We start from the raw sequence: 16,233 nt of genomic DNA, 5'->3' as shown, positions 1-16,233 counted from the left end.
CACGCTGAATTCTCTGTTTTTTGCCCCGAAAGTGCGCCAGATCACTTGTACAGCGGTCCCCTCGCGTCCCTAAACCTCCTGGGGGTATTAGGGACCGTTTAGGGCCGAAACCCTAAACCTGCAAACATACACAGCAGGCTGTAATTCCCTGTTTTAGGCTCCGTTTTGCGTGCTGGTGGCATCTGTAGCAAGACCTCGAGCTCCCGCACCTGTAGGGCTACTTGCCCTTTGAATCGGACGAGATTTCTCACATGAAACCTCTCCGAATTCACCTGTACCTGCTGGGGATTAGCCACTAGCTAACCCAGTACCTGTGCAAGAGGCTCTTGCCTCGGCAATCGCGCATGAACCCACACAACTGTACATCAATCAAATGAAAAGCCCTCTTGTGGGGCATCACATAACTGCACGTAAGAGAGAGAGAGAGAGAGAGAGAGAGAGAGAGAGAGAGAGCAGTGTGTAGCGTGCAGGGCATCCATAGTTACAAGGAATGGGCATTTTCAGGTCCCCGTTCCCCGTTCCCATCCCAATTTCCCGTTCCGAATTCCCGTTCCGTGTTTCAGACGTGAGTATCCAAAACAGGGAATGGCATTTCATGCATGTTGCCGTTCCCCGTTCCCCATTCTGATTTCCCGTTCCGGGTAACTATGAGGGCATCACTCCTGGCACCACACTGTACATAGAGGGAAAGGAAGCACTCCATAGCTCTTAACCTGTTGGCAGGGAACTTGCAAATGAGCCTCCCAGCTATAAATTCAGCGCCACTTCTTCTTTGCATTAAGCAAGTGCACAGAAATGTGCCACTTTGCGCATTTACAAGCGTTTTCCCGTTTCGGGTTTGCCGCTTAAAAATCTCCCGACTGGTTGCTCAGTTGACTTCGCGGCAGAGTTGTAAAATGTTCCCCTAGTCATACCGGAGGTAATGACGCGAACACATTTCACGGCCCAAAATAGCAGTGCCCTAAATTTTAGGAAATGATGCCGTTGGGCTCCCTGTGGTCATCTGACCGTCTATCCTCATTGGGATCGCATCCAAAAGTGCAATGTGGCCCAACTGTCGGATACTTTCCGTTGGTAGTCACACCTTGACTATAGGCCTTTATTGAGTTCACTTCCTAGTATCCACCAACTTGCTAAGTGCGACGGGGGGACCTATATGATCTTGCTCTGAGCCTAGACATCCTCTTACCATACGAATTCCAGTGCCGACCACTACCCATCTGCGGGTGAAACTACCGTTCACATTGGCCATACAATGTCCGACCATTTGCTACTTCAAGAAGAGGGTCTCAAAAATAAAACAAAACCCATTGGAAAGAAACCAACAACTAAAGTTAGCAGTTGCCACGTCCTCGTGACATAGTTAACAGCTGCCATGTCCCCGTGACACTCTCTCTCTCTCTCTCTCTCTCTCTCTCGTGCACTCACATGGTATCAGAGTTAGCGTTGAGGACGCACCACCCCTCTGGCACTCACATGGTATCAGAGCCAGGGTTGAGGACGCACCACCCGTATCAAGGTACTTCTCCCAAGAAGAACCATCATCAGTGTTTTTACGCAGATGTGCCAATGTTTTGCAAACAACCAGGCATGCGATCGGACAGCCGCATTTTTATCGCGGAGGACTGTCACAAACTGGTGATGTTGTAGGTCCCTCGGGCAAAAACACACACACACACACACACACACACACACACACACACACACACACACACTGATTGCTGACATGGCGGTATGGACAGGTGCTGACGTGGTAGTACGGAACTCCGCATCACGCTGACATGTTGATGTGGTTGTTGTACAGATTTCCGCAAATCGCGCTGATGCTTTTTCTGGGCAGATTTTTGGATCAGTTGCTTTCAGAACAAGTTGCTTCAAGGGATTATTTGCTTTTGAGTTTAATTGCTTTTGGGGATTGTCACGAGGACGTGGCAATTGCTAACCTTAGTTGTTGGTTTCTTTCCAATGATTTTTATTTTATTTTTGAGACCCTCTTTTTGAAGTTGCAAATGGTTGGACATTCTATGGCCAATGTGAACGGTAGTCTCACCCCCCGACGGGAAGTTGGTCGGCACTGGAATTTGTATAGTAAGAGGATGTCTTGGCTTAGTTCAAAATCATGTAGGTCCCCCCGTCGCACTTAGCAAGTTGGTGGATACTAGGAAGTGAACTCAATAAAGGCATAAAGCCAAGGTGGGGTCACCAAAGGAAAGTACCCGAGAGTTGGGCCACATTGCATTTTTGGATGCGGTCCCGATGGGGATAGATGGTCAGAAGACCAGTGGGAGCCCAACGGAAGCATCTCCTAAAAATTAGGGAATTGCTATTTTGGGCCATGAAATTTGTTCGCGTCATTACCTCTAGAATGACAAGGGGAACATTTTACAACTTTGTCACAGTCAACTGGGTAACCGGTCGGGAGTTTTTTAAGCGGCAACCCCGAAACGGGAAATTGTTTTTAAATGCGCCAAGTGGCACAAAATGGTGGACTTTCCTCATGCAAGAAGAAATGGCGCTGATTTTTGTAGCTGAGAGGCCTCATTTTGCAAATTGCCACCACAGGTCAAGAGCTATTGTGTGCAAACTTTCCCTCTCATATACAGTGTAGTGCAAGAAGTGATGTCTTGCACACTCTACACTGCTCTCTCTCCCCTACGTGTAGTAATGTGATGCCCCACAAGAGGGCTCTTTATTTGACTCATGTACAGCTGTGTGGTTACATGTGTTTTTGCTGAGGCAAGAGCCTCTATGAGCAGGAACAAGAGTATCTAACTTGTAAGGTTCAGTGGAAGTGAACGTTGAACTTTGCTCAAGATGAGTGCTCCGAACTGTGCTCAAGGTTCCTTTTACTTATGGAAGGGAGAGCCTTCCGTTCCTTTAGTGAGAGAGTGCAATGGACACAGACAAAGTGGTGAACACTGTGAATGAACGTGCTGAGACTGAGAGATAGAGAGAGGAAAATACGACACCAGAATGTTGTCAACCCTCCTTTGAAGGCCCCACTCTCTATGGCGAGAATGGTCTACTATTGATTGCACAAATCTCTACAATGCTTGGACTTGCCGACGATGTTGACGATGATGAGACGGACTGAAATCTGAAAATGCTAAGGGCTGAAATCTGCAAATCTTTACCTGCTGAATTTTGACTCTATGTCGGTGACGATGTCGATGATGACGATGCAACGACGTGCTGAAAACACAGATGCTGAAATCTGCGTTTTCCGGGCTGAAACTCTGAACAACATTGGATCGGACCGTGCGGCGAGGATCTGCTGCGGGAAGGTGAGATCTGCGAGGTTCGGGACTTCTTCTGCGGGTTCTAACTGCTGAAAACTGAAAACGTTGAGTCTAGGGCTGATTCCGTTGCGAAGATCTACAAAAATGCTGAGGTTGATCTGCAACCAAAAAGCTAGGGGCTGAAATTTGTCTTGCGTTGGAAATTGCTAACGCTAGGGCTGATCTGCTGTCGTTGGGGGATCTGCTATCGCTAGGGCTGATCTGCTGTGTCTTGTGGTCGCCGAGGTTGCTCTGCAATGCAAAAACGCCAAGGCTGATCTGGGAATGAAAACGCTAGGCTCTGCTGTTGGGCAAAACGCTAGGTTGGTCTTGGGGGGTCCTGTCGAGAAGGTGCCTGTTGAACTGGAGCTCCTGTTGCCTCTTCTGCCAGAAAGTGCTAGCGCTAGGTTTCTATGTCACAAGACGACACCACGTGCCAATAGAAAAAGAACAGATTGAACGACTTTTAGCACTTCAATAACAACTGAACTAAAATAGGGAGAGACGACACGAACTAAAATAGAGAGAGACGACACGCGACACGGAGTGGCGGAATTCCACCCGAGAGAGTATTGGCCCCAAACCTTGGCGCCCCTTTCGTATTTCTTTATATTGCATCAACACAGTACAATGCGGTACTCCAGACTCTGCACCTTCTCCGGGAAGCATGCCAGAGAATGAGTCCTAGCCTCATATTTAAAGGCCCTTGGCTTGAAAAGCAGTTACAGTGAAAAGCCTTCAAACTCAAAAGCATTTGGTCCAAAAGCGAAGCCAAAAAGTTGCCAGCACAATTTATGAAAATCTGTACAATCTGCCACGTTATCAGCTAGCGTAGAACGTAGAATTCCGTACAACTTGCCACGTGATCATGTCAACACAATTTTCGGAAAAGCTGCCACGTCATCAGTTTTTCGTGAGTGTGTATGTGGGTCTTGCTTTATTTTACTTCCTTTATGTCACTGGGGCCCCATTGGACGGGGTCCCCATAAGTTGGTAGGACTTCTTCTTCTGTTACTTGTTCTCTTAGGGTTTAGGCTCCTCGGCCAGCATCTGCAAGTTGGCTCCATTCTTTAGGGTTTTGACACGTCAGCAGTTTGTTACATTCTATATATACTTGCTTGTGAAAATTGCCCTACCCAGTTTCCAACAAAAGTCACTTAAAAATAATAAGTGAAAAATGTCAAAAATAGGGAAAATAGGTCTATGCACTGTAAAAATGCTCCTGATGGGTTCTGACTGTAATTTGATGATCATGCTGTGTGCAACTAGAGGATATGCATCTAATCTAAGTTGTGGACATGTGTGGCCTGCGAACAGACTCACAAAAGTGCCAGATCACTTCCTATTCTAGATTGACTTGACTGAACCGAACCCTGGTCATGCTGTAGCTTGTCCACGTATGTCACAAAGACGGGCACCATGTGCCAATAGAAAAGAGGAGACTGAACAGACTTTTAGTACTTCAATAACAACTGAACTGAAAGAGAGAGACGACACGCGACACAGAGTGGCGAAATTCCACCCCAGAGAGTATTGGCCCCAAACCTTGGCGCCCCTTTCGGTATTTTTTGACAGACGGGCACCACGTGCCAATAGAAAAGAGCAGACTGAACAGACTTTTAGCACTTCAATAACAACTGAACTGAAAGAGAGAGACGACACGCGACATAGAGTGGCGAAATTCCACCCTAGAGAGTATTGGCCCCAAACCTTGGCGCCCCTTTCGGTATTTCTTTATATTGCATCAACACAGTTAAAGCTGGTACTCCAGACTCTGCACCTTCTCCAGGAAGCATGCCAGAGAATGAGCCCTAGCCTCATATTTAAAGGCCCTTGGCTTGAAAAGCAGTTACAGTGAAAAGCCTTCAAAACTCAAAAGCATCTGGTCCAAAAGCAATGCTCAAAAGCTGCTAGTGTATAATCCGGAATTCCGTACAATTGCCACGTCAACAGTCAACGCAAAACGCGGAAATCCGTACAGTTGCCACTTCATCAGCCAGCATGATTTTCGAAAATCTGCCACGTCATCAGCCAGCTTCGCAATTCTTTCGTGTGCATGTATGAGTCTTGCTTTATTTTAATTCTTTATGTCACTTGGGGCCCCATCGGACGGGGCCCCATCGGACGGGTGGACTTCTTTGTTACTTGTTCTTCTTAGGGTTTAGGCTCCTCGGCCAGCATATGTAAGTTGGCTCCATTCTTTAGGCTTTGACACGTCAACAGTTTGTTACAACGTACACATGGGGTTAGATGTGTCACGTGACATCCCCTCCTTTTCAAAGTGAGATACTGTTACCAACTGTATGGCGTCGAGGGAGATCGCCAATAACATCCAGAATCCTGGAAAGGGCTCTTCGCCGGCTCACTTTGATGTGTGGGTTGTGCGATACTTGAACTTCATAAAGGTCTGCAAAGCTTTCTTCTTTGGGCCGCGCCGAAAGCGACACAAAGTCTTCTAAGTCTCCTTCAATGCTTCCACTTCTTCTATGGACGTAGGTCCACCTTCGTCAAGAATCTCCGAGGTTGAAAATTCCTGAAACCACTTCCAACACAAAAACATGAACATACCCATTCCATGTAAAGTGACTTAAAAAATTCTAGTCTTCTTGAAAGACTGTGGATGCAATGCAGATGAACAAAGTGACGGAGTGCCAAACCGTTCATCAAACACATGCAAACAATGGGGTCGAATCTTGACTTTCTGATCTAAATCAATCAACTGTGGCAAATCACAATAGAAATGCCCATGCTTGATGTTCAATCCTTCTTGTGCTCCTTCTACGACTGTGTCGTGCCAAGGAAGAGACATGGAATGTGACTTCCTTGATTGCAAACATTTGATCTTTCCATGAGTAATCTGCATACATCCGTGCTCATTCATGAGTGAATCGTGCTCAACGTACAATATGGCATGCCTATGAAAAGGGATCACATAAAGATGTTGACTAAAATACAGGAAAGCATCACGAATGAAACACTTGACAAATGCGTGCTGACTAATCATTCACACACATAATACTTCTCGAGAGGGTTCTTTGGACCTTGACTCGAGAGTCAAGATCGGTTCTTCGTGATCGATCGAATCTTCCTGTGGGGGTTTTGTGGACCTTGACTCGAAAGCCAAGATCGGTTCTTCCTGATTGATTGAATTTGCAATGAGGTTAGCTTCACTAGAAAAAGTATCAACTAAACCATCATCCTTGTGAACAATCACATCATTTTCCTGCAAATCATCATGCTTGTGAGAAATCACATCTTGATTATGCAAATCATCGTGCTTATCATTATCATGCAAATCATGTGTGTCATCATGCTTTGGAGAAGACGAGATTGAAAGAGTCTTCTTCTCTTGATTCTGTTCAAACTGCGCCTGCACAACAGAAAAAAGTCGCCACATCTCTTTCATGTGTCGGGCGCTCTGTTCTTCATACGCTAACCGTCTTTCTTCGTACTGGCGATCCAATTCGGCTAGGCTTTCTTTGGCCTTTCTTTCTACTTGTTCGCGCTCACGTGCTATGGTTGCCTATCTTTCTTCGTATCTATGCTCTGTGGCTACCATATTATCGTCGCTTTCTAGCTCCTTGTCGAAAGCCTCCATAGGAGTTGGTGCAATCCTTTGCGTAGATGGGGAAGGGGGATGGTCGGAAAAACCTCCTGGTGGGGAAAATTCTTCTTCGCTATGCTCACCACCTTCATGCGAAGTATCCATTCCGCTTCGGGTGATGACCATCCACTGAAGTCTTGGGTTCTTAAGTTCACGAGGAACTTGGGTTCTTGTGGGTCTTGGGTTCTTGAGGGTCTTGAGGTTCTTGGGTTCTTGAGGTTCTTGAGTTCTTGAGGGTCTTGAGGTTCTTGAGTTCTTGAGGGTCTTCTTTCGCTTGCAATCTGTGTTAGAGAAGGATCTTCTCTTCACCCGAGTTCTGCCCTTTCCTGCGGGCACACCCCTTGGCGGCCTTGCGCTCACACCAAGGTTGCTTTTTCCCACCTCACGTCGATTGGCCGGCCGCTAAGTGCACGGTCCGCTCTCAATGAGTGAAAAGAGAAACAAGGGGAGGTTGGACAAGCCGTTCTTTCTTGGGTTTCCTGTCACTCTTCAAAAACACGAGTAGGAATCGACACGCCTAAGAGGACTCGGGTTACGTACGACCGCAACAAGCAAAAAAAAATCCTGTGGTTCTTGTGGTTCCTTGAGTGATACAAAACACTGCCAAAGCTCTGATACCATTGTAAGGTGCAACAGAAGTGAATGTTGAACTTTGCTCAAGATGAGTGCTCCGAACTGTGCTCAAGGTTCCTTTTACTTATGGAAGGGAGAGCCTTCCGTTTCTTTAGTGAGAGAGTGCAATGGACATAGACAAAGTGGTGAACACTTTGAATGAAGGTGCTGAAACTGAGAGAGAGAGAGAGAGAGAGAGAGAGAGAGAGAGAGAGAGAGAGAGAGAGAGAGAAGAATACGACACCAGAATATTGTCAAAACCCTCCTCCGAAGGCCCCACTCTCTATGGCGAGAATGGTCTACTATTGATTGCACAAATCTCTACAATGCTTGGACTTGTCGACGATGTCGACGACGAGACGGGCTGAAATCTGCAAATCTTTATCTGCTGAATTCTGAGCCTATGTCAATGACGACGATGCAACGATGACGTGCTGAAAACGCAGATGCTGAAATCTGCGTTTTCCGGGCTGAAACTGTGAACAACGTTGGATCCGACCGTGCGGCGAGGATCTGTTGCGGGAAGGTGAGATCTGCGAGGTTCAGGACTTCTTCTGTGGGTTCTAATTTTTCATAGCACTTCCCGGGCGTCCCTGGATGCAATCACACGCACTGTTGCAATGCAAATATAGACTTCCTCGCGGGAAAGCATCTGCTTTCCTGACAAGCAATCCCGCTTTCTCAGAAAGCATCTGTTTTTCCTCAAAGTTTCCTATGAACCCATCTTCATTCCAGTGCTTGCTTTTCCTTGTGCACAATTCTAACACAGTTCGGAATTTCCTCTTGACTATAGATATCCCCTTTTCGATGCACCCGTCACCCACCTTGTGACGCATCAGGAATACCCATCACCTAGTCCTTTCCTACCGAACTTACGATACAATCTCCTTCGTGATGCTGTATGTCATCGCATCAGAGATGTCCGTTCTCGGATGGTCGAATACTTCTTTCCGATGCTCCTTGTCACCCATCCGATGTGACGCATCAAAAGTACCAGTTCTTGGTGGCCTTACAGATATTCCCGTTTTTAGTGCTCTCGTCATTACTTTGAATGACGCACTAGGAATACTCTGTACTCGGATGTCTCTAGTGAGAAAAACCCTCACTTAAAATTCCAGTAATTCATTTAGAATTATTTTTCCTTGGTGTTCCAAGCGAGAAAACCCTCTCACTTATAAATCCAATATTTCATTTAGAATTATTTTTATGTCAGATAAAGCCAATTTAGCAACACACACTCAGTTTGGGACCTTCACGCAGTATCTTCACCCCGTATCGACGGAGTACAGCAGTTTGCTACACTACTCGTGACGACACTTACCATGGAGATCTCTCGGAGGTTGTGACACCTTAGACTACTACTACACTTATGGAGTTTCCTTCATTGGACATCGCATCAGACATCTTCATCATTTGCCTCACATCTTCGGCTTCACGCAGTTTGTTTAGCATCAGGTACTGAGAGGGGGTGTTAGACTTAAACCACTCTGCTACTTCACAGGTCTAGGGCACACATGTACGGCTAGTGTGCCTTCGGGCTAGTCATGGGAGGCTGATCGCCTCCTCTTCACCATATCTTGCGTTTGTGGTCTACTCTCTCTCTCTCTCTCTCTCTCTCTCTCTCTCTCTCTCTCTCTCTCTCTCTCTCACAACCCTAACCCTAGCCTTCTCTATTCAGGAGTCTCCCCCAAGGCAAGGGACAGCCCTGCGATGGGGGGGGTGTTAAAGCTCAGACTTGTCCTGCTCGAGCACTGGAGGTCGCGCACTTCAGCAGCCTGCCATCGCGCTTCAACAGCCTGTCAAGAGGCGCCACACTTCAACAGCCTGTCACGGGGCGCATTGATAGTGTTGCACACCCACGCCTTGCCTCAACACATCGAGCTTGCAGAGCACTTTTGAGGTCTGCTCGTGGGAAAAACCACCATAAGTAGGCCTCTTTACTTCGTACGACTTCGACTCAAAGGTCACAAGAAAAGGGTTTATACACAGAGAGGAGTTTACACAGAGAGCTTCAAACTCGTTTCAAAGGATTTCACACAGTCAAAAGTTATGTCTTCCTTCAACACACCGACTCCCAGCACACGCAAGAGTTTTTTTGCCGTAGCAGTTGCACCCAGGAAGGATCCCGCCGCTCGACAAGACGCGAGGATCACAACCTTAGAGGCTCAGATCCAAGCACTTGTTTTGGAAAATGGTGAACTCAAACAATGCTTGATTAAGCTCGAGTACGCGGCAAAGGTGAATGAAACTTTGCTTGCAAAAAAACACGAAGTGGAGCTTCTGTCACTGAGACTGTCAAGGTGGCTCAGAAAGAAGCCAACGAGGCAACGCATAAGAAGCTCGACAACAAAATCCAATCAGCCTTGCAAGAATGCCGGCTATAGGAATCCCTTGTCCTCAAGATCCGGATTGGAGGACTCTCCCCACCATGGTGCATCGAGGAGGACACACTCAAAGAAGCCATCACCAAGCTCAATGACATTCTTCAACCAATCAACATCGAACCCGACACTGTCTCTTGGATCAACGACACGCATAGGCGTGTGCCACTTGGCCAATGCATCCTCACTTTCAAGAACAAAGAAGAACGGGCGAGGCTGCTACGCCAATCCCACCGCCTATAGGGGACAAAGCTTTGGAAAGCTTTGGATCGTCAAGGAATTGACTACAAATCAACTCAAGCATAAAGCAAGCGAGCTTAAGAAGATGCATGAGTTTATATCTACCAAGTCGACAATAAAAAGCCATGAGTTGGTGGTTTTATTTTTCGATCAACTTTATAAGTTGTATTGTCTGCTAGAAGATATCATCAGTGATTGAGTTACTGGGCGATTTTGGCGAGGTGTGTTCGCTCACCTTTGGACGAAGTTGAGTATGTCGTCCTTTGAGATCATCGTGAGTCCGACAGACAAACTGAAAGGATGAATCAGACGTTGGAAGACACGTTGAGGGCTATGTCTCTCACAGGCAGTCTGATTGGGAAAGGTACCTTCCACAATTAGAGTTTGCCTATAATAGTAGCAAGCAATTTGCTATTGGATTTAGCCCATTTTTGCTGATGTATGGCTTTGAGCCTAAATCCCCTATCGCTATTGGCTTAGAGAAAGTCAAAGATCGCCAAGCTCGTGATTTCTTGTATGATATGCAAGAAATGGCTAAGGATAGTATAAGGACAACTCGTGATCGAGTTACTACTTGTGCTAATCAAAAGAGATCTTCAAGGACTCTAGAGGTGGGATGATGGGTCTATCTGAAGATACCCAAGGATTCCAAGACCATGCAAACTGGAAAGCGTTATAAGCTTTTAACTAGATTTTGTGGTCCATTCTGATCACAAAGAAAATTGGCCAAGTTGCCTATAAATTAACTCTTCCTTTGGATGTTACTGTACATTCAGTATTTCATGTCAGCCGCCTTAAAAAAAAATTAGGTGAAGCGGACACTGTTGTGCCCGTTGAGGAAAATGTATGGCAAGATATGCAAATTGAGTATATTCCTCCAGAACCAGAGGCTGTTCTAGATCATCGTACTCGCCGTTCACGCCGAAGTGCTTATGATGAGTATTTAATCAAATGGAAGGGCCAATCTAAAAGGTTTGCTACTTGGGAATCAGTCAGATCTTTGAAAGCTAAGTATCCCCACTTCATTGATAAGGACATCAATGGTTCTTAAGGGGGGAAATATGTTATGTCCTGCTTATAGGAGAGGGGATCTAGTCTAAGACACCGTCGAGATGGGTGTTCGGTGTCCGGGCGGACATAGTGTGAACTCGGCCAGTGTGGCCGGCCACTTTTATAAAAGGGAGGCCAAGGCCTCATTTGTAACTATCGACACCCACTGGCAGAGTGCCAGTGGTTAGCCCGTGAGGCTAGAAGTGCGTGATGTCACCTCGAGGAGGTGAGGCAGGATGGTATGGACGCTCGGTCTTACAGGTGCATGCCTACGACCTCGGATGCGATGGTGGCTATGGTCGGGTGGTTAGTCTGACGTGTGTCTTTAGGCGGTCCGTGTAGCTGGGAGATCCTCTCTGAGTGTTCGTTTCACTATGGCATTTTTTACTCTCTTTAGGAGAGGTTGTTACCTGGCTTTTAGTTTTTATAGTTGCCATGTGACTAGTTATATCTAGTTTTACAGTTTCTAGATTACTACCGTCGAGCCTGTTTTGTAATCAATGATGTACTTGCCCTCATAATCAGCACCTTTTTGGCATTGTGAGGGACTTTTCAAGTAATAGAAATCAGTTTCCTTTGTTTTCTCTCTCTCTCTCTCTCTCTCTCTCACACACACACACACACACACACACACACACACACACACACACACACAGAGAGAGAGAGAGAGAGAGAGAGAGAGAGAGAGAGAGAGAGAGAGAGAGAGAGAGATTTAGTAGTTTATTGATTAAAGATAAACCAAAAGGAGTACGTTTCAAGGATGGAAAAGGCCTTTATAAAGATGGAGAATATAGCTATGAGGGCGATTGGACAAGAGATTTACCAAATGGAGAAGGTTGTGTGTTTGTAGGCTTTAAAGTGCAAAGAGATACTATGTAGTTGACTTTCTTTTATGTTGCAGTTTTCACAATGGGGAATGTTATATGTTGTTAGGCTCTAATGTGTGTGTGTGTGAACATATATTGGTACCTAGTTCTACACCGTCTATTGGGCACTGATGACGTTAGTAGTGAATAATATGCATGATGGAGCTGATGGCTATACAGTCTTATGAGCGACTACCATGAGTCTATACCTTGCACTTTTCTTAAAAGGTGAATTGGGCTTATTCATCTAGGTATATATTTAATGTAGGTTTTTATGTGCATTGACATGTTATGTTATGGGCTTATTCATCTAGGTATATATTTAATGTAGGCCTTTACGTGCAGCGACTTAGGTAGTTGACGTCTTTAATGCATTAACAACAATTATGCTCGCCCGCATTTATTTAATACATGCTTCTTTTGCCTTCAATTGTAAGCGGTTTTGCACCTGTAGGTACATTCAAATGTGCGAGTGGAGCACTCTATGAAGGACAATGGAAGATGGGTGTGTATTGTGGGACTGGAACATACAAGGTAAGCTGCAACTTGTCTTTTATCCTATCTAAGATAATTCAAACAATTCATTCAAGTATCCAACATCCATTCAAGTGCTAATCTTAGGGAAGGCTGACTCTCTTAATCAATAGATCGTGTGAAAATTTCAAATTTCCTAGGAGGTATGGGCAACACCTAAGTTGTGTGTATGCCGGAATGCATGGAGTAGATAGCACAAAAACCTTAAGATTGTTAATCGTCACATCGGATGAATATCAACTTTGGGCATTTGCATGGTCATCTTGCCGGCCAAATTTTTCTTGCAGATAGCTTGTGTTTTAAGTAATTGAAGGATGGACTGTACTCAACTATATTTTTTCAGAGAATGCAATGCTTTGCAATATGTGTATTCTAACCTTTATAGAATTTTTCTTATGCAGCAATTATACATTAAGTTCACATAGTGCAAGTATAGATCTTTTATTAAGTACAAAGGTCTAGATGATGCATTTTGTGGTTGGATTAGTCAAACGTTTTATGCTTTCTTTATTTGTATCATGCATTACTAGCTCAAGCATAAGGATTCTGGAGTAAATAATGGTTTGTTTTTATCTATTTTGGGTTAGAAACAAGTAAGGTGACTTTGCTTTCCTTCTTTATCTGGTTTCTTATTTTGTGCTATTGTGAGTGTTTTAGCCTCTCTTATAATTAGTCTGACGTTATGAAGGTATGTATAAGGATGAAGTTAATGATTAATGTCATGGTGATTGCACATAAAGTGGCCAGATGGACGTTGCTACTCTGGGGATTGGAGGGATAACAAGATGCATGGAAATGGTGTTTATGTAGACAAAGATGGACACAAATGGACAGGTCAGTTCTTCAATGGAAGCGGGCCGGGCCTCACTTGCCAGCTGTAGACATTGTACCTAACCTTTGCAAAGTATCTTGTCAATTTGAAACCATTTCGTACACGCTCAAAACTTACGAAATGTTTCAATAGTTTCTTATGTACAAAACCCATTCCTTTCATGCTCACTAAAAGTTTGTGTTTGTTATGAACATCGAAAATCGTGTGCTACAAGTTTCATACGATTCTACTAGCTCATGTACTATAGCCATGCATTGTCTTTGTATCGAGTATTTGATGGCTCATTGGATGAGAATTTAGACATTGTTGTTCATGTGGGGATCCGATCCACTCTTCTATACGGTGCTTGAGGAGACAATGGCCCAGTCTATCAATATGCCGGTGTTAAAAATAAACTTTGAAAGTGTGGCTGTAACGTGTATAATTGTTGGTTTTGAATCCTTTTTACAAGTATTTTTAAGTGGGATAATAAATATCCTTACATATATGATTCTTTTTACATCCGTGTTGCGAACGTTTCAAACGCTTTTCGAAACCTATTTCATACCTATGACACTCAGTTTTGTACGCATGTCTCTAATTGGCTTGTAGAGTAGCAAAAAAAATTTATATGTGGAGATGTTTTTGATGGTTATATTGCCTTGTGGGTGATTACCATGAATATTTAACTTGCACTTTTCTCAATGAGAGAATTTGGCTCTACTATGCATGATGGAGCTGATGGGTTTACGGTTTTGTGGGTGATTAGCATGATCTAATGAGGATATACCTTGCATTTGCTACTGTCCTTGCATGTCTAACCATCAGGAATACTATCTCGCAAATTCTACACACATACTTTTTGACTTCGGGATTCTAGTGGATTACTATAGTTTATTTACATCGGACCTACTTTAATATTCTCAATCTGGAACCTTGGTATTATGAATCTTGGTATTATAGTTTATTTACAGACCTTGGTATTATGAATCTATATGTTGCTTCCTTACCACTGCCCCTCTTTGTTTGTTTCTCTCTCTATCTCTGTTGTCTTTGGTCACCTCTTTCCTATTTCCTATTTCCAATTTCCATCCTGGCCTAATAAGATTAGAACAATAAAAACCTTACTGTGGTTTTTCCTCTACTTGGTGGGAACTACCTCGGGCTACCTACCAATATTAAACCAAGTACTAATTGCTATGAAGAAAACACCTTTATTAAAATCTCCTGCAGTTACCATACTCTCCTCCTGGTTGAAACAATGGTGGGCTCATCCTCTGATTTCGTCGCCTAATATTTTTCTCTATTCCCCACATTTGTGCATACTTAGGGTATCTGCCTTGCTTGTGGATTCCCTTACGGATTGGCAGGATCTTATGCTACTACCAAGGGTGCTTGGAGATTTGCACCCAACATGAAACTGCTCGCTATCTGCTGTGTGGCACCTATAAAACTGGTGAGGGACTCTTTTTTGTCCCCCCCCTCGCCTAGCCTTGCAATATTGAGAGAGTGAGTGTGAGAGAGGTTCTGCATCTTGGTGTGATGAAAGTGAGTTGCTGTCGGCAATGGAACTTGTTGAAAAGTCTACCTCATCACAGGTGATTTACTCATTGGTTATACTCTTACAATAGATGCCGGCATGTCGTTGTTGACTGTCATACTAAATTTTTTAGCATCTTTCTTGCTAATAGGGCGTACACGTTGCAATGATTATACTGGTTTTATGGATTGAATATTGGCATTACTATTAGTTGACCGTATCATGTGCATAACTGGTTAATATGGAAGGTGGTTGCATTTTCAAAATTGTTTTTTAATCATAAAAACAACCTTGCTTGACGGCCTAATGTGGTTGTTTCTCAACCTCTTTGATATATGATATGTTTGACTTCTTCTAAGCTGGCTTGTGTTGTATGATCTGACCTTCCTAATATGCTAACTTGGATTTGCTCCAGAAGTCGAGATTTTGTCTTCCTAAGGTTAAGAAAACCTGAAATCTAACTTGAAGCTTTGATATTGTCCAAACAGAATTTAGTGTCTGTTCATTTTGCTTTGCCATGTTGGCTAAACAATCAAGTTTTTCCTTATTTATGCTTCTGGGTTATGATTTGGTTGTTTTATTGATCACACATAAATATTGGAAATTGTTTGATAGGTGATCTTCGCTGAATTGTGGGTATTCTACTCCAAGGAGTTATCTTCTTCCTACACCATGGCCTCAGATGATTAGGAACGGTAAAATAAAGTACTTTGGCATGGTGCCTAAACACACATGCTTTCCTCGTGTGTGCTTTTGGGGTATGTCCTAAATGCTCTACTGATCATACATCAAAATTGGAAATTAAATAATATATTTTTGTTGGACTGTGGGTGTTCCACTCATAGAAGGGATAATCGCTTCTGGTTCCATGGCCTCACATGATTAGGAAGGATGAGTGAAGATCTGACTCAAAGCTAATTTTGCTTACGGAATGGAATAGTTTCTGGTTATAATGTTTTGGTTTGCTTCGGTTAGATCATTATGTCTGATGAGATGATGCAATCGCATTTGGAACCTATATGATACTAATTTGTTAAGATAACATGAAAGCTCTGATCTCCTCGCGATTATCTGCAAGCCACTACTAGTTCCTAAGAGCTGCTCTTTGTCTTTACAGATGACTGATCTTTATGGTTACCTGCTCATATCTGGTTTTTGGTAATGAGTGTCTTACTCTAGGTTCTTTTATGTGATGATCATTGTCAAGCTAAGAATTTGAGATTTTTGGAAGCTATTCTTGGAACTGCGGACAACATAAGAGATGCCCTCTTTCCCAGATTCGGCTTGACTCTGTTACCTAACCTTAAAAATGGTTAC

At 44.0% G+C, this 16,233-nt stretch overlaps 1 protein-coding gene across 9 annotated transcripts in view; it reads left to right on the top strand.

Annotated features, from left to right (window-relative positions):
• LOC147424476 (uncharacterized) overlaps positions 1-15,869 on the top strand; it is a 39,808-nt gene extending 23,939 nt beyond the window's left edge. For 2 of the 9 annotated variants that reach the window (XM_086500650.1, XM_086500646.1), the window contains 3 exons: positions 11,911-12,000; positions 12,486-12,565; positions 13,306-13,698. In XM_086500650.1, the coding sequence (XP_086356776.1) occupies positions 11,911-12,000; positions 12,486-12,565; positions 13,306-13,446 (311 nt within the window). In that variant the 3' untranslated portion in view covers positions 13,447-13,698. Of the gene's footprint in view, positions 1-11,898; positions 12,001-12,485; positions 12,566-13,305; positions 13,699-15,531 lie in introns of those variants that run through there. The other 7 variants (XM_086500648.1, XM_086500645.1, XM_086500652.1 and 4 more) reach the window with 6 other exon arrangements.
• The last annotated feature ends 364 nt before the right edge of the window (positions 15,870-16,233 follow it).

This window comes from Adiantum capillus-veneris, chromosome 25, assembly GCF_014529385.1.
Source record: "Adiantum capillus-veneris isolate H3 chromosome 25, ASM1452938v2, whole genome shotgun sequence".
NCBI lineage: Eukaryota > Viridiplantae > Streptophyta > Polypodiopsida > Polypodiales > Pteridaceae > Adiantum > Adiantum capillus-veneris.
The sequence above is the reverse complement of the archived record's forward strand: the minus strand, read 5'-3'. Positions and strand labels throughout refer to the sequence as shown.